The sequence below is a fragment of the Ictidomys tridecemlineatus genome, chromosome 10, assembly GCF_052094955.1.
Source record: "Ictidomys tridecemlineatus isolate mIctTri1 chromosome 10, mIctTri1.hap1, whole genome shotgun sequence".
NCBI classification, from domain to species: domain Eukaryota; kingdom Metazoa; phylum Chordata; class Mammalia; order Rodentia; family Sciuridae; genus Ictidomys; species Ictidomys tridecemlineatus.
In genome coordinates, this window is record NC_135486.1 from 104,088,384 (window position 1) to 104,111,067 (window position 22,684).

At 43.6% G+C, this 22,684-nt stretch overlaps 1 protein-coding gene across 15 annotated transcripts in view; it reads left to right on the top strand.

Moving 5' to 3' along the window:
• Window positions 1–22,684, top strand: part of Sun1 (Sad1 and UNC84 domain containing 1) — a 43,554-nt gene extending 20,870 nt beyond the window's left edge. For 4 of the 15 annotated variants that reach the window (XM_005339828.5, XM_021719817.2, XM_078023549.1 and 1 more), the window contains 17 exons: window positions 1,296–1,493; window positions 2,043–2,126; window positions 2,418–2,528; window positions 3,786–3,884; window positions 4,379–4,472; window positions 5,339–5,397; window positions 5,529–5,674; window positions 6,104–6,343; window positions 9,684–9,770; window positions 10,865–10,908; window positions 12,243–12,354; window positions 14,401–14,655; window positions 15,217–15,301; window positions 17,720–17,835; window positions 18,801–18,968; window positions 20,762–20,854; window positions 21,173–22,684. In XM_005339828.5, coding sequence (XP_005339885.2) covers window positions 1,296–1,493; window positions 2,043–2,126; window positions 2,418–2,528; window positions 3,786–3,884; window positions 4,379–4,472; window positions 5,339–5,397; window positions 5,529–5,674; window positions 6,104–6,343; window positions 9,684–9,770; window positions 10,865–10,908; window positions 12,243–12,354; window positions 14,401–14,655; window positions 15,217–15,301; window positions 17,720–17,835; window positions 18,801–18,968; window positions 20,762–20,854; window positions 21,173–21,286 — 2,105 coding nt within the window. In that variant the 3' untranslated portion in view covers window positions 21,287–22,684. The remainder of the gene's footprint in view (window positions 1–1,295; window positions 1,494–2,042; window positions 2,127–2,417; window positions 2,529–3,785; window positions 3,885–4,378; window positions 4,473–5,338; window positions 5,398–5,528; window positions 5,675–6,103; window positions 6,344–9,683; window positions 9,771–10,864; window positions 10,909–12,242; window positions 12,355–14,400; window positions 14,656–15,216; window positions 15,302–17,719; window positions 17,836–18,800; window positions 18,969–20,761; window positions 20,855–21,172) is intronic. The other 11 variants (XM_013364971.4, XM_021719816.3, XM_040276676.2 and 8 more) reach the window with 11 other exon arrangements.

Below are 22,684 nucleotides of genomic sequence, written 5' to 3' on the forward strand. Positions count from 1 at the left end.
TTTCTATACCATTAAAAACATTGTTTCTTCAGTGTGTTTGTTTGTACATGTGTATTTGTGTGTAAGCCTCTCCTGTAGACAAGCTGGAAGTAGCAAGAATATGTTATTGATTATGTGCAATTTTAATTTAAATACAGTTTTTCAAGTGAGGTGTGGTGCCACACGCCTGTAATCCCTGTGACTCAGGAGGCTGAGCCAGGAGGAGCACAGGTTTGAAGCCAGCCTTGACAAGACCCTGTCTGAAAATAAAAAATAAAAAGGAGGATGTAACATAGTGGCAGAATGCCGCTAAGTTCAACCCCCCAGGGACACTAAATAGACATTTTTCTATTTACTTTCATTGAAGGCCAGCCCAGGTTCCTACTATGGAATAAGGGTCCCACTGCACTTCTTTTGCTTTTGGTGCTGGGGTTAGAAGCCAGGCCTTGCACATGCTGAGCATGTACCCTGCAGTGAGCTGCACCCACTGTACTTATGCCAATTTTCATATTTTTGTCCTGTTTGAATCTTGACAATTGATGGAAGAAAAATGAAGTTTAATGTTTTTGATTATCAATAAGAGTGACATGCATTACCTCTAATTAAATTTTTGTCATTTTTGCCAGTGGGGTATGCCTATAATTCCAGCAACTCTAGCTGAGGCAAGAGATTTACTACGTCAAGGCCAGCCTTGGCAAGACCCTGTCTCAACATGAAAAATAAAAGGCTGAGCAGCGCTTGGTGATAGAGCACCCTGGACTCAATTTCTGTTAGTGAAAAAGAACCCGGGCCGCACGCATGCCAGGCGAGCACGCTACTGCTTGAGCCATATCCTCAGCCCTGCCCACTTTTTTTTAAGTTTGTACGTCTATGTAAAACAATATTGGCCTGGGCCTAGTTGACCCAGGTTTATGTTTTCTCACAAGATTCTAGCTCACAAATATAATTCTTTTGAAAATTATAAAACCCTATTTTAAATTTTGTTTTAAAATCACTCTAGAGACTGGTAGGGCAGAGGTCATGGCAGAGGCAGTTGTGTGGCAACATGTAAATGTCGTGTTGTGTGTGTAGACAGTGCTGAATGGGATGGTCCCACAGTGGATACCTTATGGAAGAGACTGGACCAACCAACGACTCCTTTTTTCAGCTCTGTCTCTGATCAGGATACTCCTCATAGGTGGTCCTCTCTGGTGTCCATTTAAAAAGTGTTTTGTTTATGTTTTTCCTGAAATTAGTGATTTAGCTCTTTGGCCAGTCAGGGGAGAAAATACTGGCTTTGTGGGAAGAAATAACGTGTATTCACGGTTTTTTAATAGGCGGTGCTTCTCTCTACGTGGATAGTATTTTGTGGCTGGCCAAATACACTTCGTCATCTTTTTCATCATTCTTAGTTCAACTTTTTCAAGTGGTTTTAATGAAGCTCAATTATGCATCAGAAAATTACAAATTGAAAAGTTATGAATCAAAAGATTATGAATCAGAAAGCTGTAAGTCAAAAAGCCATGAATCAAGAGGTATTTAAATATTTATTCCTCCCTTCTCCACCAAATTCGCTTTCAAGGTGGAGAAGACGCTGCTCCTCTGCAAGCTCTTTCTGGCTCTGTCACGGGTCTCTGCACTGCCCCCTCACAGCTGCTTTTAGTGATCTTTTATCATGGGAGCTTGTGGGAGTGTTAATGTGCTATGTGTAGCTCACCTTCCTGAAAGGTGGCCACTATTTAAATATTTTAAAAGTTCCTTTTCTTTAAATAAAGAGTTAATATACTCAGCCTTTGATTTTGATGATTACCTTTTGAAAGCAAAACCAGTTTCTTTGAATGTCATTTAGAATCATGTTTCAAGAAATTTTTAGGCAAGCCAGTCTTTGTTTGGTATTGTCCATGCTTATTATTAAGCTGGAGGCTTACAGTCTCTTGTCATATCCAAAGCCTTGTCGCCTGTGTTCATCCACATTGTGACTCTGAATCCCTGGGAAGCCTCTCTGTTGCTCTGGCTTTGTGGGGCATAGGAAGCATTTGAGCTCGTGCAGTGAGCTTCCTAAGCCTCTTGCACATGTGTTGCAGCTCATCGCAGTTACCTCGGGAGGATGGCTGTCAGAGAGCTTTCCAGAGAGGATGGCCACACCAGTGTGCATGGGGAGTCCCAGTGTGAGTACGACTCCCCTCCCACACAAGCAGTTGGTCTTGGAAGTGCCTCCTCCCCCATTGTAATATGGAGCCATTAACCATGGAGAATGAGCAGCCTGCAGGAGCTTGGTAGCTTCAAAACTAGGACATGCTGTTAAAGTTATTGCTAAACCCCAGTTATTGCTAAATCACCACAGGCTGCATTTGCTATCATTTTTTTGGGAAATCAAGTCTCCTGGCTTTTCCAGCTATTGTAATTGACAGGGTTTGCATATTAATCTGTCACTCCACTGCTTGTCCCCACACCCACAGGCGACGACTGTAAGGGAAAGAAGCACCTTGAGACCCACACAGCCACCCACTTGCAGCTGTCCAGGCCACGCAGGGTGGCAGGGGCCGTGGGGCGCCTCTTCACCCATGCAGGTTGTGTTTCGCACCTTGTTTGTGTTGTTTGTCTCATGCCGTGACAGGGCTACTGTTTTTGTTTAATTTGTTTGCAATTCAAAAGTTCTAAAGCATTTTAAAAAGTGGCAAAAGTAACATCAACTGTGTTTTTTTAAAAAAATGGAGACTCTGTTGAAAAGCTTCTTTGTAAGTTTATTTAGGATGACTTAGATGAATGGAAAGCAGTTTATTAAAAGTGAGAACACAAGTTGAGAAAAGGCCTGCTGCCTCTTGTGTTGGAGTCTGTGCTTGTAGCTGCTGGCTGCCCCTCACTGCATGGCCATCTCACTGTGTCCAGGAAGTGTACACAACCTAGAGTGGTGACACACACCTATAATCCCAGAAGCTTGGGAAGCTGAGGCAGGAGGATTGCAAGGTCAAAGCCAACCTCACAACTTCACCCGTAAGGAATTTAGAGTCAAAATAAAATATCAAAAGGGCTGGGGATATGGCTTAGTGGTTAAGACCTCTGGGTTCAATCTCTGGTACCAAAAAATAATAATAATAATAATTAAAAAATTATAATCGTCTCATAGCAGTTAATAAACATGAAACAGTGAAGCTATATTTCTTTGTGTATCAGCACACTGAAATGGCTTAGTAGTTTCAGGAGTCAACATGCAGATATTAAGTTATTATGAGGGTAAGACCTCCAACAATTACTCTTGAATAAATGGAACAAAATTGATTTTATGAGTTTTCTGCCTTACGTAGCATGTGTTGTTCATGGCTAAATTTACTGGGCCCAGTCCATCATTCCAAAATACTTTTTTTTTACTAGAAAATATTTGCCTCTTAGATAATTTTCATTGTGGTCTTTGAGTAATCATTTGCTCAACCAGCACATGTGACTGCTGGTGTCTGGAATTTCAATATCTCTCCAAGATTGCATTATCTTTCCAACACAAAATTCTGCTTTCACCAACTGCCAGCATTTATAGGACAGCTTCTAGTTCTGTCCTGGGTCTTAAAAAGGGGATGTATACATCTTACCTTTTCAGTATCTGCAGTCAGGAGTAAATGACAAATTATTTAAAAATAGCAGGGATTTCATTAGTTAATTTCATTGAATATCTTGCTTAGACTTGCAAGGTTGATTTACCCTTGAGGAGAGATCTCTGACTTACTTCAACGAGAGCATATATTGCAGTGTATTTCTTGTTGAGCTGTCAACGTGTAGGCAGGCACTCTGCTGCCTATCTCAGGTGCCTCCTGCTCCTGTCTCATCTATCGCAGGTCACTTCCTGGTGCAGATGCTGCGAAGGGTTGGAGCTGCTGGATGGCTTGTGTCCGAGACAGTGCGGTCGGTCCTTTGGTTGGCTGTTGTTGCTCCAGGTGGTTATTTTGGATTTCCATGTTAGCATTCTCGCCAAAGTTTTTGGCAGCTAAGAACCTGCAATAAGTAGTTCACCTAACCAAATAAAAATTTCATTGTAGGTTCCCATGCTTTGATCCTCAATGTAACATATTCCATTCTTCTTACTTAGAGATGTTAACATCTTATACTTGGGGTTGCATGGGCATTCTTTTTGCTCTGACATGTTGGGTTGTGTGTAAGTCTGCTGCTCAGCTTTCATGTACACAAGGTGCATGGACGTGATGCCTCCTTGGGACTCTCATCTGTGTACTTGTCAACATTGAACCTTGCTCTCCTATTGTGGCCCCAGCATCGTTCTGTGCACTCCCTCCCTCACTGACTCATCTTAACACACTCCCAGGAAACCTATGAGCAAGTTTCCTCTGCTTCTCATTCTGTCTTCACAGCCCACCTGGGAGCTTAGCTCCTTATACACATTTCCTCAGAATGTTTAACCTTTTCTCTCTCTCAGGGAAGGCAGCCTCCGGAATGCTTTGGTGGCTAGGGATTGGATGGTACCAGTTTGTTACTTTGATTTCCTGGCTGAATGTGTTTCTTCTTACAAGGTAAGGAAACTGATACCACACCAGCATTGTGTTCTAAGAACCAATTCTGTCCAGGCATGATGGCACACACTTGTAATGCCGGTGGCTCAGGAGGCTGAAGCAGGAGGATTGCGAGTTCAAAGCCAGCCTCAGCAACCTAGCAAGGCCCTAAGCAACTCAGTGAGACCCTATCTCTAAACAAAATACCAAAAAGGGCTGAGGATGTGGCTCAGTAGTTAAGTGCCCCTGGATTCACTCCGCAGTACCAAAAAAAGGAAGTAGTTCTGTGCCAGTTGCAGGCTGTAGTTTGAGTTGTTATTTTTATAGTGATTTAGCTTATATTTACATTGTTTTGTTATTTGGTATGTTTATTTCTTAAATTTATTTATGAATAATTACAAATTATATGTGTATTTGTCCTGGGGATTGCCTTTCACATGCTAGGCAAATGCTCAGCCTCTGAGCTAGATTCCCAGCTCATTTTTGTATTTTACAGTGTTTTCATGTTCATACTTGATTTTTCCAACCCACTTGTGAGATGGAAGGGTGGATATTATTGTGATGGAGAGGAACAGTGTGAGTGGCACCCAGCTAGAGGTCTAGTCAGTCTGGAGCCTGAACCAGCACACCTGCTCACCTCAGCTTGCAGTGACTAGGCTTATCGATGTGGGCACTTGGACTCTAGCCTGGGACCTCCACTGCAGATGATCTGAGTGTATTGTAGGAATAGTCTCCTGTAGGTATATCCAAGCCTTGGAGATAAAACTATCATGCGTTTCTAATGTTGTTGGTGGGTAGGTTGTATAAAATTATCGAGAGACAGAAATAGAATAGTGAACCCTGCCTTTTTCTTTTCCCAGGTTAAATGTTTTTATTTCTATTCCCAGGTGCCTTCGAAATATTTGCAAGTTTTTAATTCTACTCATTCCACTATTACTTTTATTAGGTAAGTAAAATTTGCTTCACTACCTTAGATGATCCTCATGGGCACACAGGTGACTTGGTGTGGGAATCACTCATTTCAGTGCATGGGAAGCCATGTGCATATGTGTGCATAACTGTTTTCTCTCTTTCAAGGTGCAGGCATCTCCCTGTGGGGCCAGGGTGACTTCCTTTCACTCCTGCCTATATTAAACTGGACAAATGTGCATTCAGCACACAGGACCAATGACCCTAAGGACATGTTCAGACCTGGGGCTTCTTACCTGAACCAGCCTCTGCAGGTAACAGTGTGGATATTCTTGCTGACATCGCAAGTATGTGCTGTTCAGTGTAAGTTGCATAACGGCCTGTGAACAGAGTGGCTTAGTTGGGGGCCAGTATAGAAAGTATTGTTAAATGTCAAATAAGCAAATTGTATAGTTCCTAAAATGTTCTGAAGTAGCTCAGATAATGTGTATTTAAATAATCTCATAATCAATTAGTTTTAAAGAATATCTACTGTTTTCTATCAGAATATCTATTTCTATGCAGAATATCTATTTCTGCAGAACCGTATGAAGAATGAAATGATGACTACTTGTAGTCATCATGTGAGGGTAGTTGCCAGCAATCAAGGCTTGGCATGTTTCCCTCCTGTGTGGATGCCCTGTTGTTGGCATCTTGCTAGAATGGCTATCAGTGTTGACTGAGAATACCTGGTTTTGTCTTAGGCTGATGACAGGGCTTCCCAGTGGCATCAAGAGAGTGACATGGGGCATCAGGTGGCCTCTCTGACTGCACAGTGCCACAACCATGACCAGAAACTCAAAGAGCTGACAGTCTTGCTCCAGAAGCTGCAGGTGCGGGTGAACCAGATGGACGACGGCAGGGAAGGGCTGTCATCCTGGGTTAAGGACACAGTCAGACTGCACCTACGAGAGATGGGCCTTGCTGGGCTGCCAAGCACTGAGGTAAGAATCAGAAGTTCCTGGGAGAAACTTGGCTTCCTGTCCTAGGAATTACCACCGCCCTTATCAGCTTTTACAAACAAAGAAATCTTGTTCACACTTTTACTTATTCTGCTAGCACTGATTTGATTTGCATTTATTTCCCTGTCACCACTAGTTTAAAAGTTTAGTTTGGTGAGCTGAATGAAAACTTCTCAAGACTATGAGGTTGATAGTTAAGAGTTGCTGCTATTCCGTGTGGAACCATAGGCCTGTGGCAGATGAGAATGGATTGCCACTTTCACAAAAACATTTGTCAGTCTATTTCCTTAAATTCCTCAACTTTGGCTTGGCATGAGGTGTTTGAATTATTGATGTGCTGACTCCAAGGGGCCCTGAGGCCCCCAGAGTGTTCCCACCTGCTTTGAGTAGTCCCAGAATATCTTTCCTGGAGGTTTTGTATCAACTCAAAGAATACCTGGGTGTCACACTTGGTGCCTCCCTATTTACTTATTTTTAGTTTCTCAACCATAAATTTGAAAAGATTTCAGTAAGATCCAGTTGGCATAGTATTGTTCTGTTCTTGTTGGCCATTTTCAAGCCTTGTAGACAGAAGGGAGAAAGAAAACCACAAATCTGAATTTTGCTGCTGCTTTGCAGATGTGGTAAAAGTATAGAAAGGGTTGAGACTAGCTCAGCTTAGAAACAGGTGCTGGTGAAGAGCCAGCAGTGGGATCCTCTTGGTACAGGTGGCTGAGTGCAGTCCCTGAAGGCATGCAGTGGCTTGGCAATGACTTCCAGAGAGAGTGTTGGTGGGGCAGCCCGAGGCACTAGACCCTCAGAATGGCTCAAAGTGGTCTGGTGACCTTTGGTTACACGGTAGCCCTTTCCTGTGAAGAAACAGTTGTTCAGAAAACCCAAGGCAGGGCTGGGGATGTGGCTCAAGTGGTAGCACACTCGCCTGGCATGTGTGCGGCCCGGGTTCGATCCTCAGCACCACATACAAACAAAGATGTTGTGTCTGCCGAAAACTAAAAGAAAATAAATATTAAAATTAAAAAAAAAAAAAGAAAAAGAAAACCCAAGGCACCCAGTCACTGTGGTGCATGCCTTTAATCCCAGCAACCTGAGAGGTGGAGGTAGGAGGATCACAAGTTCAGGGCCAGCCTCAGCAACTCAGTGAGGCCCTAAGCAACTAGCAAGACCCTTTCTCAAAATAAAAAGGGCTGGCCAGGTAACTCAATGTTTAAATGCCCCTGGGTTCAATCCCCAGTTTGGGAAAAAAAGAAGAAGAAGAAAATCAATTTATCTGGTGTTTCAGAAAATAAATTATATGGATTTTGGGCTGTTTTCATACTGAATTTCCATACAGAATTAGCCCATTCTATTCATGTTGTCCCTGTCCATGGGTGCAATTGTGATAGCAATCTTCATGCAGCCAGCTTATGTGTGTACAGTTTTCTAATTATCTGATAATTGGTGCCCTGCAAGCTTTCCCGTGGACCTCTGCACACATTTACTCATGTTTGGTTTATCTGATAGGCATGCCACTAGCTGCATGTGGCTGTGTAAATTTTTTGATATGTTTTTATATTCAATTTGCCAGAATTTTATTGAGAATTTTGCATCTATGTTCATTAGAGATATTGGTCTGAAAGTTACTTTCTTTGGTGTGTCTTTGACTGGTTTGGGAATCAGGGTGATATTGGCCTATAGAATGAGTTTGGAAGTGTTCCCTCTTTTTCTATTTCATGAAATAGTTTGAGGAATATTAGTATTAATTCTTCTTTGAAGGTCTTATAGAACTCAGTTGTGTATCCATCCGGTCCTGGGCTTTTCTTGGTGGTAGGCTTCTGATGGTGTCTTCTATTTCATTACTTGAAATTGATCTTGTGTATATCATCCTGATTCAGTTTGTGCAAATCATATGACTGTAGAAATTTATCAATGCCTTTGACATTTTCTATTTTATTGGAAGTACAAATTTTCAAAATAATTTCTAATTATTTTCTGTATTTCTGCAGTGTCTGTTGTGATATTTCCTTTTTCATCACAGATGTTAGTAATTTGAATTCTCTATTTTTCTCTTCGTTAGCATGGCTGAGGGTTTATCAATTTTTTTCAAAGAACCAACTTTTTAAAAAATATTTTTAATTGTAGATGGACAATGCCTTTATTTTATTTTATTTTATTATTTTATGTGGTGCTGAGAATCCAACCCAGTGCCTCACATATGCTAAGCAAGTGCTCTGCCATTGAGCCACAGTCCCAGTCCAAGAAGCAACTTTTTGTTTTGTCAGTTTTTTCAATAATTTAAGTTAATCTTAAATAAAATTTTACAAGTGTAGTTTCTCAGGTGCACTGGCTACTGTGCTCAATGGCCATACATTGCAGGTGGCTGCTGCCCTGTACAGCTCAGCCACAGGATGGTTCATCCTGGCTCATAGATCTATGGACAGCATCTCAGGAGATTCTGAGAACCAAGCTGGGGCCAGGCTTCATGTGTATCTGCACCTGGAGTCATCTCTTTAGCTGGCCTTCATCCCTTTGCTCTGGTTTGTTCCATTTCTTCTTAGATTTCAGTCACTTTGGTTGTTTTCCTTCCTCCATTTTTGTCTTGTGTCCGAGGCCTTGGTCATTCTGAATTCATGATGCTTCTGTTATTGCTGCTCTCTGTTGTCACTGCCCTTTTTCCTGTGGCTCAATGCTGTGTCTATACCTTCTCAGGGAGTGTCCCTGATGGTCTCAAATATTTTACCTTCCTAAAAGTTTCCAGAGATGCTGGTGGAAACCAACCACTATTTTTAGCAGTTAGCTAATATTCAGAAAACTTTGTTCTTTGCTTTTTGGTGCTCTGATTTATTAAATGACTCACTGAGCCTGAAAAGCCACCTGCCTGTTCACCTTCTTGGGTTCCTTTAGTCGCCTGGTGGGTTCTGTGGGGAACACTCTAATGGGTTGTTCCTAGTAAGTGTGAATATATTACAAGTTTTATTTGAAAGTGAGATGCTCAAGGGAAAACAAGTGTATCACAGATCTCTGTCTAGAGTTCCTTTCTTTGAATCATTAAACATGGTGGTGCCTAGTTAGCTTTGTTGAATGAGGACTGTTGATTTGTTTTCTGCATCGAGTGTCTTCTGGTCTTCATTAACACTCTCATGTCACCAGAAGAGCATCTATGCTGTTGGGCTTGGGCTGGATATCTTGAGTCAGATAGAGGATGCCATCAGGTGATGCCTTTCCCAGGTGTCAAGCCATGCAGCAACCCCAGAGCCTTAAAATCTGGCTGAAGTGACTTGGCCTAACTGGCTAGCTTTTGTTTATTGCTTAACTTTAAAATTGTTCATTCATTTTTCTTTCTCAGACCAACATCGTGACTTTCAACCATGATCATGAAGCGCGTCTCTCAAACTTAGAAGATATTCTGGGAAAACTGAGAGAAACATCTGAGGTATTTATTCTTGACCTTATAATTGTGACTTCTAACAGGCTTTCTTACTAAAAAAAAATCAACTACCACTAATGTTTTCAAAAGTCCCCCAGCCATGAATGTGCTTCCTGGAGGGTATTTGCCATGGTCTTTTATAAAATGTGAACATTTGTTTCTGACCTGTCCTTTTTCTGTGGCGGTCTACTTTATTGCTGGAGTGCTTGACCAGGATTCCTGGTTCCTGGTGACTCTTGGGAATGGAGCCAGCCTGCAAGTAAGAGGAGGCAGTTGGTTCTGGGGGCACATCTAGCCATCCTTGCTCTTCCTGGTACCATGCAGCTTTTGCAAGATCTGCTTGTCTGGAGCAGGGCACAATTAATTTTGGGTGGGATATATGTCACTGTGTGATGTAGGGAAGGCCAGGGATTTTTGCACCAATCTGAGACGTGGAGATTTTGGGCACTGAGTCAGGTTCTTGGCATCGCTAGGGCTTAGCACGAAGCCTGGAGCCTGGCGTTGCAGATACTCATGTGTAAACTCAACTAAATTGAAACTTATTTTATCTTGGGGTCATTGGAGTACAGCCCTGTGGAGGTCTTGGGGCCAGCTCCTGTCACTGAGAGAGCCAGGCAAGTTCAGCAGGATAGGGGACTCACCTTCCCAGGGTGCTGCAAGCATGTGTCCCTTGGGGTAGCCTGAACACCATCTCTGATCAACCTGGAATGCAGGCTGCTGTCTTCCTGGCATGTGCTGAAATCTGGATGCCTCTGTACAGCCCATGTGAAGTTGCATCCTCAGGTGTGACCACCCTTTCCTTAGCCTTCCACTTTGGAAGCTTTCTTCTCTCGACCTGGGTGCCAGTTAAAGGAGCTTTATGTTTGGAAGGTTTACCAGGCTATTTTCAGGTGATTTCACACCTCTCTGAGTTCAATGTCTTTTAAAATTTACATTGAAAAATAAAATAAATATTCCTCTCCATCAGGTAGATCTGGGCTTTGAATTAAGGCTGGGGTTGGGGAAATTCCAAATAGACATAGTTTAAGTTCATCATATAATCATTTTATGAAGTTTGTTTATGACATGTGTTGAAACAGATTGTTTCTCATACTTTTCAGGCCATCCAGAAGGAATTAGAACACATCAAGCAGAGAACAATTAGGTAGGATGATTGCAAACGATTCTATAGCTTGACCCTTGTGTTTTTCTTTCTGGTTGCTAGATGACAGCAGTCATTGACAGTAGTGTTCCTGATGTACCCACTTGCGTGTCACCTGAAGTCACTGGCTTGTGTGTCTTTCTGGGTGTCCCTTTGGGGCCATGGGAGGGCAGAGGGCCCTGAGGATCTTGGACATAGCATGGGCCTCTCAAAGGGCCACCCTTAGGGAGTAGACCAAGGGACCTGGGTTGGAGCTCCTGTGAGAGGGATGCATGACAAAGCCTCCACTGGCACCATTAGTGTCTCAGTGAGTAGCCACTGTCCCTGCTGCTCACAATCCTCAGGTGGGTGGGACACCTGCCTGCTGGACAACACTTCACACACTGGGATCTGCTCATGTGGTCCAAGCCTTTTCACAGCTGCAGCTTTTACACTTAAACTTGGTGGCTCTGAACCATTCCCAGTTATCTCCATAGCCCTGGCCCCCCGCTGTTCTTGGGGGTCTGGTGCTTATTCCCACTACCAGCTTGCTTTCTCCTGCAGGTTTCAGTTTGCCTGAGGCCCTTAGAGTGAATGTTCCTTTCTTTGATGTTCCCAGAGTTGCATCTTCCCATACATGCCCCCAGCCAGCTCTCTGCCCTCCTGGGTCTGCATGTGACAGCCTTTGCAATCCTGTTGTCCTGAAACCATTTGGAGGGCTTTAGCTGATGAGAGGGCAGCTCACATGCATCCCCCACGTCTGCTCCTCTGTGCTCCTACAGTGCTGGGCCCTGTGTGGGGGATGCAAGTGCTAGGCACACTTTATCCCTACAGCTTTGGTTTCAATGGGAAATAGTTTTGATATGCCAGGATGCAGATTTCATTGTTTTTCTGAAAGGAGTATGGTTGTAAGATAGGAATTGTTAGTATCTCAGCAAATATGACGTTAAATATTTATGTTGTAATTACATTACCTCCCTAAAGTAAAATTGTCAATTTCTCAAGCCATTTGTTTTTAGTGCAGTTGTTCATTCCATTAGCTTGAAAATGTAGATTCAATTTATAATAACGGTTGATAAATTTTGTTTCATTTCTGAAGTTTTATTTATAATTTTAAGGAATTAGTTTTTGAATACTAGTTTTCAGAAAGAATTTTTTCCTCATGAGCATATAACCATTGCTAATAGCATTCTGGTAGGTGTGATGCATACATGAATTGAGCAGAAAAGAAATCCTGTGTGATTCTGATAAGTGCTGCTTATTTGTTGACCGCACTGTCTGGGCCATGGTCGGGCAGGTTCCTCCTGAGTGTGTCTGGGTTCCTGACCTGCTTCTCCTCCCTGGTTGCTGGTTTACAGTGGAGCTGAGGAGCAGCCCCTCCTGCCCCGAATTCAGCGCCTGGAGCTAGAACTGGGCCTGCTGAGAACACAGCTGTCAGACTGGCAGCATCAGAAGGCCAGCTGTGAGGAGGTAAGGGTAGTTCCAGGAATGGCCAGGCCAACTCCAAGAACAGGCAGCTGTACTGGTTCCAGTCTTTTGCTTTGTAACAAAGTAGAAGAAAGTTATGACCTATGTTTATCAAGTTGTTTAATTTTGACTTCCTTTAAAAACTTCTTTCACTATATTTGAAGTTCTTTTGTTTCTCTTGTGGTGCTGGGGATGGAATGTACTCTACCACTGAGCCCTCTATTTGACATTTTTAAACATTCAAAGTAACAAATTCAAAGCTCCTTGAATTTCCCCTATTCTAGTGATGTAACATAAGAAGGAGCAAGTAACTTTCCATGCATACTTCTGTGCACACAACCACATGCTGATGTATGGTGCATTTGTGTATTATCTTACCACAGCACTGGGCTGCCTGTGCACACAGGTGGTGCTGTGGATGTGGCTTCAGGTCCACTTGTCTTGTCCTTGGGCAGAAAACATCCAGATGCTTATGGTTTCTGGGAATGAAAACAGACATTAGACTGACAGAAGTCCTCAGAAGTCCCAGATGATCAGGGTTACTTGTGACAAGAGTGGTTAAGTTGTCTCTGCAGAAAGCTCTCAGAACTGGTAGAAGAAATAGTGGAGAGGACAGAGCACGTAGGCAGGGTGCAGGCTCGTGGCTGATGAGCAAATAAAAGTACGTGGCTGCCTCCAGCCACGTGTGGACAGTGGCCACCACTAGTCTAGCCATGCCGTGAGCATTCTTGCGTGTGTACAGCTTTGGGGTGAATTTTATGTTGTTAGCCAATTATAAATATGCATACTGTTTGAAACTGGCACCCACACTCTTCAGAAAGAGAGGCAGAGCAGAGTCTGAGAGAGGAGTGGGCAGGGCTCAGGGTAGCACTGGAAAGGGTAAGGGCAGGGGAGTACAGTACATGGTACAGTCACTCATGGGGTGCCAGAGAGAAGCAGAGGGATGAGGCAGGCCTATAGGTATGTAAAGGAAGGTATGTCGCTGGGTACAGGGGGTACATTTTGTTGATGAAGACAGCCTTGGTACATGTGTAATTCCAGCTGAGGCGGGAGGATTGCAAGTTCAAATCCAGCCTCAGCAACTTAGTGAGACCTTGTCTCAGTGGTTAAATGCCTCTGGGTTCAATCCCTGGTACAAAAAATAAAAAATAAAATAATAAGGAAGAGTGGTATGTCTTGTGCAGCTAGCTGCCATATTCTGTTCCTTAGAAAGTAAAAAATTCACATGCACAGGTGTGTGTAGAAATGATATACATGGACAAGTCAGCATTCATGATATTACATTCAAGGCTTTATATTGACATTTTGTTGTTGTTGTTTGTTTGTTTTTGATACAGAGCACTGAGCCACATCCCCAGACCATTTTATTCTTTATTTGGAGATGGGGTCTCCCTAAGTTGCTAGGGCCTTGCTAAATTGCTGAGGCTTTGAACTTGTTTTCTTTCTGCCTCAGCCTTCCAAACCACTGGGATTACAAGTGTGCGTCACTGTTCCAGGCTTGACCTGTTTTTTTCATTCAGGCCCAGTTTGTTGAAGAGGATGAGTTCTGTCATTCACGTTGGTGCCTCACCTATGGGGCTGCTGGCAGAGGCTTGTTGAGCCCAAACAATGGCTGAATGAGGACTCCACCAGCTTTTTTTAGTTCATCTTTAAGCAATACTGGTTTCCTGTTCTCATTAAAGTGTTAGCTGGACTTGGTGGCACATGTCTGTAATCCCAGTGACTTGGGAGTCTGAGGCAGGAGGATGCCAATTTTGAGGCCAACCTGAGCAATTTAGCAAGACTCTGTTTTAAAATAAAAATGAAGAAAGGGCTTGGGTATAGCTCAGTGCACAATACCCCTGGGTTCAATCTCCTGGACCCCCAAAAAGAAAATTTTTCAGCATTTTTGGAAGGGGTCTTAAATTTAATATGAAGGGAAAAAAATGTGTCACTTTTATATTACATACTTTAGAAAGTTATATGATACTTCTGAAGCATCTATATTGTGTTGATGTGGTTTAGTTAAAACAGTAAATTCACTGTATATTTACTAATGACTGCCACCAGGTGGATACCCAGGTCAGAGAAACCATCAAGCTCCTATTTTCTGAGGACCAGCAAGGTGGCTCCCTGGAGTGGCTGCTGCAGAAATTTTCCTCTCAGTTTGTGAGCAAGGATGACCTGCAGGTTTTGTTGCAAGACCTGGAGCTGCAGGTGCTGAAGAACATCACCCACCACATTACAGTGACAGGACAGGCCCCAACGTCAGAGGCTGTCGTGTCTGCCATGAGCAACGCTGGCGTCTCTGGAATCACAGAGGAGGTGAGCAGTGGTGAGACAAGGTTCAGCCTGCATTTGTTGTGAGACTGGATGTCTGGGTGTCATGCAGGCAGGCTGTGAAGCCTCATCCTGAGAATGGTTTCCAGGGTTGGGCCAGGTTCAGTGAGAGGAGGCAGAGGTGCAGGTGCAATACCAGAGCCTATGAAAGCATGCTGTACGCAGCGTCACATCCAGCTGCTCCCTGAAGCACTTTATACGCTGAAACTTTTCATTCCAAAGATCCCATCCACCTGTGCTGTGGTATACTTTCTGAGTTATTAGAGTTTTCTGTCTTACACAAATTTCCCAGATTCTCATGTTAATAGCTCCAAAATCTAATCCCTGTTTCACTCTCCTTGATGGCATCCTGGGAATGATATATCTGAGCCCTAGTAAAGAGGGTCTAGCTCTTCTGCCCTCTGACATGGCCCTCGGGTATAGGAAAGGAGCATCCCCTGCCTGTCACCCAAGTGTATTGCACCTCTGATCTTCATTCACATCACTAATGTGACTTTTTTCTCTTGCACTCGTGTTTGGGCTTCCCTTGCACATGTGTTTGTCCAGCAAGTGCGTGTCCTTGTGAACAAGGCTTTAAAGCTGTATTCTCAAGATAAGACTGGGATGGTGGACTTTGCCCTGGAATCTGGTGGTGAGTACACAGATATTTGAATCATTAAATACGATGTTCACCTGCTAGCAGGCTGGGAGCTCGAAGTATTAAGGGACTTGGTGGAACATTGACCAGTATGAGTACAATTCTAGGCGAGTCCCTTGTGCTTTTTTGTCTCTAGACAATTACCTTTTGGACAGAAGGACTGGAACACTGGGCCTACATGCTCACAGGGCACATCCTAGAAGGGCAGTAATGTGCTGGGCCCACATGCTTGCAGTGTGCACCCCAGAAGGGCTGGAACACCGTGCCTATGCATTCTCAGAACACACCTGAGGTTGGTCAGTGTTGCTGATCATGAGTGTGGTGACTCTGCCCTCAGGAAAGATGATGAATAGGGCAGACAGTAGGAAAGCAGCTGAGAGTAGAAGGACATGGGTGTTATTTTGGTCCCCCAAAGTCATGATCCATTATGTCTGGGAAATCAGAACTGTGGTTCCATATACCCTGGCAGTGAGTTTGGGATTGCATACCAGGTCAGCACACCAGCACTCTACAGATACCATTTGGACAGCATTGGTGAGTTCAGGTATGGTTTCGCCTCCATGGGTAGGTAGTAAAGAAAATCTTGGTCTTCTGATACTTTTTTTCTTTTTTTGCAATACAGGGGATTGAACCCAGGGCCTCACACATACTATACAAGCCCTGTACTACTGAGCTATGTCCCCAGCCCTCTTTGTTTTATTTTTGGACAGGGTCATGCTGAATTGCCCAGATTGGCTTCAAACTTGTGATCCTGCTGCTTTAGACTCCCGAGTAGCTAGGACTATTGGTGTGTACCACGAAACTTACCTTAAATTTTTAAATTTTAGGAATTGCAGATGGGGCTGGTAGGCTAACATTTCTTGGGAGATAAGGAGATTTTGAATATTCACTAGTGTACAGAAGGGTTGTTGAGCCTGCAGAGGAAATGGGGATTTTTACAACCCACAATCTGTTTGCTTTGGCTTATCTCAGGTTAGGAAACCTGGCAATGGAGGTCATGCACGTAACCCCTTGTTGCTGGAACAGCTGGGTTTTGAGTCTGGATGTTACCCTCTCCTGGGCTCTGGATGTGGTGATGGGTGAGCCCCAGGGCTGCCAAGGACAGTAGGTCCTTTATGTGCTAGCTGGAAGCCAGCACTAATGTTCACATTCTCTGTATTTTCTAAAATATCTTTATTTAGGGCATAGATTTTAGTTACACCTCTGAAATTCAACAATTTAGAAGTTATTTTGAGTTCAATGGCATCAAGTGCCATTTTAACCAAATGGTTGGGCCAATAGTCATCCTTCATTCTTATGGTTCTCACAGATTTGTGTATAATTAATTCAGAACCCTGGTGACCTGCAATGCCTGGCTAGGTTCCATCTGTCAGCTCTCAGCACTGTTTTTATGAAGACTCTTGTTTTTATTGATAGGGGGACTTTTTTTTTTTTTTAAAGAGAGAGAGAGAGAATTTTAATATTTATTTTTTAGTTCTCAGCGGACTGGTGCTGAGGGCCGCACGCAAGCCAGGGGAGCGCTCTACCACTTGAGCCACTTCCCCAGCCCCATAGTGGGACATTTTTAAAAGGCATTTCAGTGGTTCTGAACATCAGATAGCCATCAGAATGTTGAACACCTAGTTTAAATGTAAATTCATACCCCTCCCATCTCTTCCTAGAGGAGAATCACTGAGTTGAGGTCCTGCTGTGTAGCCACATAAGGGCCCAAGGGCAGAGGGCCAGGGCTGATGCAGCTCTGTGGGAATCTTGAGTTCTTTGCTTGTTTGTTGCTGATTCCAGTGTCTTGTCTGCGCTCTTCCATAGGAAGAGCAGACTGGAACTTCTTTTGCTTCTTTGAGATTAGAGGTCATGTGACATAAGCATCTTAATTAAAAGTATGCAGCTAGGGCTGGAGTCATGGCTCAGAGGTAGAGCCTAGCATGCATGAGGCACTGGATTTGATCCTGAACACCATGTAAAAGTAAAATAAAGACATGGTGTGTACCTATAACTTAAAAAAAAAAAAAAAGTATGCAGCTCAGTGGTTGTGAGTATATCCCAGTGCTATGTAGTCATCACCACCAATTCTGGAATTTTCCTGTTACCCCAAAGAAAATCTTATACCTCTTTGGTCACTACTGGCCCCCAGGACTTTGGTTTTAATTGAGGATTGGCATAGCATTACCTTGCCCCTTAAGTAGTCCTTTGAAAACTCACCTACCACTAGGACTGGTGCTTGCTAGAATTCTTGATTCTTTATCTAGAAAAATTTAAAAGGAAAGGAATAGGGCTGATCTTGAAGCTAAAGGCTCTTTTTGCAAGTGGAAACTTGAGAAGATGAAAGCACTCTGTGTAGTGCTTAACAGGCAGCAGTCTTTGCTGGGGGCAGTAGTAGAGTCAGATGATGAAATGAACTTTACTTTGTTCCAGGTGGCAGCATTCTGAGCACTCGATGCTCTGAAACATATGAAACCAAGACAGCCTTGCTAAGCCTGTTTGGAATCCCCCTGTGGTACTTCTCACAGTCACCCCGTGTGGTGATCCAGGTGAGTAGATGCTGTCTGTCTCTATGGTGACTGAGGTCCTCCACCCAGCCTGGGCCCTGTGCAGCGGCTGGAGAAGTGCAGGGATCATGGGTAGGCAGCTCAGTGGGAGCTCATGAGGGAGTTCATGCCTGAGGGACTGGCCCCAGCACTTCCTTAGTGTTTTTGTCAGCTTTTTCACTGCTGTGACTAAAAGAACCCAACCAGAACAACTGTAGAGGAGGAAAAGTTTATTTATGGGCTCACGGTTTTAGAGGTCTTCGTCTGTAGAAGGCCAGCTCCATTCTTCAGGGCTCAAGGTGAGGCTGAACATCATGGTGGAAGAGTATAGCAGACAGAAGCAGCTCCATGATGATCCGGCAGAGAAAGACTCCATTCTCTAGATAAAAAATACACCCCATAGCCACACTCCCAATGAACCACTTCTCTCCAGCCACACCCTACCCTTCAGACACCACCCAGTTAATCCTGTCAGGGGATTAATCACTGATTGGGTTAGACTTTCACAACCCAATCATCTCTTCTTGAACTTTCTTGCATTGTCCCACACATGAGCTTTTGGGGGACACCACACATCCAAACTTTAACACATTGATTCCTTTGTGCCACCACCTAGGCACCTCCCTGTGTTCAGCTGTCCTGAGGCTCCTCTGAACTTTTGGCCTTTGGGGGATTTTTGGCTGTTTCATCACACAGGCATAATTAATTACATCTTTGGTGGTTAGTGACCAACTCAATCATCAGCACTTCCCCTTTCCAGGGGAAAAGGAAGGGACCCTTATAGGCACACACTGCAGCCACCTTGCTTTCCTTGTTTCTCTTCTGATTTGTTCATGACAGTTTTTACCATGCAAAAGTCCTTATTATTTTTATTTTAGTATTAGCATTGTTTTTCCTTAATGCTTCTGTTTTTTAAGAGGTTAAAGGCTGATTCAGACTCTGAGTTCTCATGTTTTGCCTTTCCCTAGCCTGACATATATCCAGGTAATTGCTGGGCATTTAAAGGCTCCCAGGGGTATCTGGTAGTTCGGCTGTCAATGAAGATCCATCCCACCATATTCACAGTGGAGCACATACCAAAGACACTGTCACCAACTGGCAACATCTCCAGTGCCCCCAAGGACTTCGCAGTCTACGTAAGTGCATCCCGCTGCTGGGGCATTTCCCTCTCCGGAAATTTCCCAAAGATGAATGACCCAAAGACTGATGGCAGCTCTCCTCTGCCTTCTCCCTCTGCCCTTCAGAAGAATTAGTACATTCAGTGTTTTGGGAACATTCTGACACTTTTCCAGGGAGGGGCACTCATGAGTAGCACAGCAGTCAATGTCCAGTTCACATGCCAAGTTTACCTGACTGGGTTAGATGTGCCTGCCTTTGAGACTGGGGTTCTCCAAGTGTCTGTTCACCTAAGAAGGAAGCTCGTGAAAGAAGCCTCCATGCAAGACAATTTGCCGGGGAGAGTTCCACTTTACTGCAAAAGGCTGTATGCTTATATAGATCTAAGGAGAGATGGCAGGGCTTAGATAAATGGCAGGCCACCCGTTTATTGGCAAGTTCTTCCAGATATCAGTTCCAGAGCCCAGGAATTAGTTCTTATTGGGGCTAAGGTTCTCCACCAGCGAGATTTGAAATATTGGCGCCAGCGGGAGAGTTCACACCCGCAGGAATGGAAAAAGGGGAAAGTAGGAAGAGAAGGTTCTTAGGCGCCATGTTAGGGTTTTTTTCTGGGGTGCTGCTGCCGTTATACTTTTCCTAACAGTTCGGACCATGATGTGGTGTTGAAGCAAGTGAATGATAAACAATAAAGCAAATTTTCTTTCTTTACTTTTAAAATTTATAGAAATAAATGATATAGAATTTGGAAAAAAGCCTGATGTAATCACAGTGAGTCAGGAGGCTTGCAAGTTCAAGGCCAGCCTCAGAAACTTAGTGAGACCCTCTCAACATAAAAAGGCTGGGATATAGTTCAGTGGTAGAGCACCTCTGGGTTCAATCCCCAGTACAAAAAAAAAAAAAAAAAAAATTCAAAAAGGGTACCCACAACTCCAGCACCTAGAGAAAGCCACCATTACCATTGTGACCTCCTCCCCTTTTAAAAAAAAAAAATCTATTTTAGACATTACTATTCATAAACTTTTGTTTTCCGCCATAAAAAAAATCAAAATTTTGTCACAAGCATCCCTCTATGACAATTAAGAGTCTCCAGGCATCTGTAAGTACAGGAGAATGCTGCCCAGCTGAGCCCATGGACTAACCCTTTGGTGGCATGAGTGCAGTGGCTTCTGTCTGCACTTGTCCTCACATTAGATGCTCAGGGCTTAGTAAGAGTGCAGTCAAGGTATGGGGAAACTGCACCAGCCCGGCTCCTGTCTCTGCCAGCCCTGAGCAGAGGTGTGTTCTTCTGGTAACTCCATTCTGGAGATCACACCCTCTCCTTAGTCACTATGTCACAGATAAGACTCCCATTGTCACTCTCAGTTTTTATTTAGTTGCTCATGGCCTGTAATTCTTTCATGGCATTTTTTATACCTACAAAATCCATCCTCATTATGAAACAGACATCAAATAGTCATTTATATTTTTTTATTTTTTATTGTGATAGAATGTATACAAACTTATCCTTAAATTGGTGTCTTCTTGGGCTCATGGGAGCCTAGAATTCCCACTGGTGAGGGCAGCTGTGAGTGTTGTTTGTGCCACTGGACAGTCACATCTCTGCTACCTGCACACGCCTCCTGCTGGCCTCAATCTTCCCCATCTGTATTATGGGAGCAGTCACACCTGGCTCGGAGGGTGGCTCTGGTTGAAAGCCCATGACAAAAGCTTCTAGATAGGGCTTCAGTACTGCTTATGGAGGTGAAGTGACACTGTCACTTCTGTTGATGACTGCTGTTTCCATTGGCTGATGACTACCTGGTCTTGTTTTCAGGGTTTAGAAAATGAGTATCAAGAAGAAGGGCAGCCTTTGGGACAGTTCACATATGACCAAGAAGGGGAGTCACTGCAGATGTTCCATGCTCCGGTAAGGACTGGTGCCGTGTCCCTTCACCATCTCTGTCACTGGGAACAGTCTTGTTGAGGGTCACTAAGGATCAGCTTTGGCAGGAAATCAACCTGTACCTCCCAGCTGTAGAGAGCTGTGTGCAGGTGCAGGTATTGGTGGTGACAGCAAGACAGTCTGTGGCTGGTTAGTTCTGAGAGTCTCCCTGAATTTATGATTTAGAAAGTTCATACTGAGAATTCTAATTTCCAAAGGCTGTTTCCTGTCAGATAGCATACTAGGAGAAGTGATGGTGTCAGGGCTCTTAATCTGAAGTAAATGTGTTTTTTCCCATTTCAGGAAAGACCTGACAAAGCCTTCCAAATACTGGAACTCCGCATCCTCTCAAACTGGGGCCACCCTGAGTATACCTGCCTGTATCGGTTCAGAGTTCACGGAGAACCCGCAAAATAAAGGATTCCCTAGTTTTGTATATGCTTGTATATACCAGAACTGCCGGAAACACTGGATCCTTGGGGTGAGGGCATGCGTAGAACAGTAACATGTCAGCCCTAAAATCAGCATATGCAGTGGCAAAGGACCTGCATGGTGAGTCCTCAAAAGCACTGCGTGCCATGTGCGTGGTCCACAAAGACTCCGTGGTGGGTTCTCTGGAAACTCATTTGAATGTATGGTTCTCAAAGACACTCATTTTATTTGGGGGATTTGTTTTTTAATATAAGCCCTTTAAATTCTTGATATCAGGAGCAAAGCAGGTGGAGTTGACAGGTTTGTTGGACCTTTAGGAGTGCAGACACAGTCCATCTGTCAAACCCACACATGTTCTTTCAGGGAAAACCATCTCCTAGTTTTTGGATTCTGAAACTTCCACCAGGTGGGTTCCTTGTTTCAGCACTTAGGTTCCCCAGTTGGGTAGGGGCTGAGACGTGTCCTGTGCCTCCTTGGTGCTGAGCAAGACAGAGTGTTTTTCTGCTACAGGTGGGAGAAATTTGGGTCCCAACCAACATCATAAATGGAAGAGCTCAGGAGGATGTTGCAGTTGAAATTCACATCATGGACAGCAACTAAAAGATCTCACCTTCTGTTGTCCTTGAGCTGTGTTTTGAGTTCTGCTGAAGGGGCAACACTAAGGCCCCTGACCCTCCAGGGCATGTCATCATTGCTGTAGAGTCCAGTCTTTCCTATGGCAGCACTGTTTACTGGCTCTCAGTGAGGTTTGCCTTTTATCCAACTGTCAGCTATTCTCACTTGATTCTTGTGAGACTTCTTTTGGTTATAATTAATATTTAATACTACAGACTATTTTATGAGCAGACTTTATAATGGAGATATGTACAAGGCACTTCAAGTGTTAGATGTTTTACTTTAAGAATTATTTACATTTTGTTGGTCAAGACAGCCTTGGCACACCATAAATGCTGTACTTTCAGAAAAAGCATGGCGGTGCTCACTGGTCTCTGGAGTTTTGTGTGGGCTGTACAGTCCTCAAGTACTTCAGCCACATAGATCTGTGCTTCTCCGAGAGTTGAACCAATGCCCATGCAGCTAGGTTGGGTGAAATGTGTACAGATGTTTCCTATATTATAGGTACATATATAAGTCAAATTTCCTATATAAAGCTAAATTTGGAAGTTGGGGGTGGAGATATTTTGAATATTTATTTTTAAAGATGCAAGATAGGACTTTGTGCAATGTATTTTTGTAAATGCTTTTCAAAATATTTGTCTTTGGTAGTGTTTCTTTTGCTGCCACCAAATTGATAAGATGCTATTGAGATGTTTAAAGAGTTTAAATTTTTAAAAGTGCATGTGATATTTCAAATGAGTAATAAACAGTATATTTCCTTTCTCA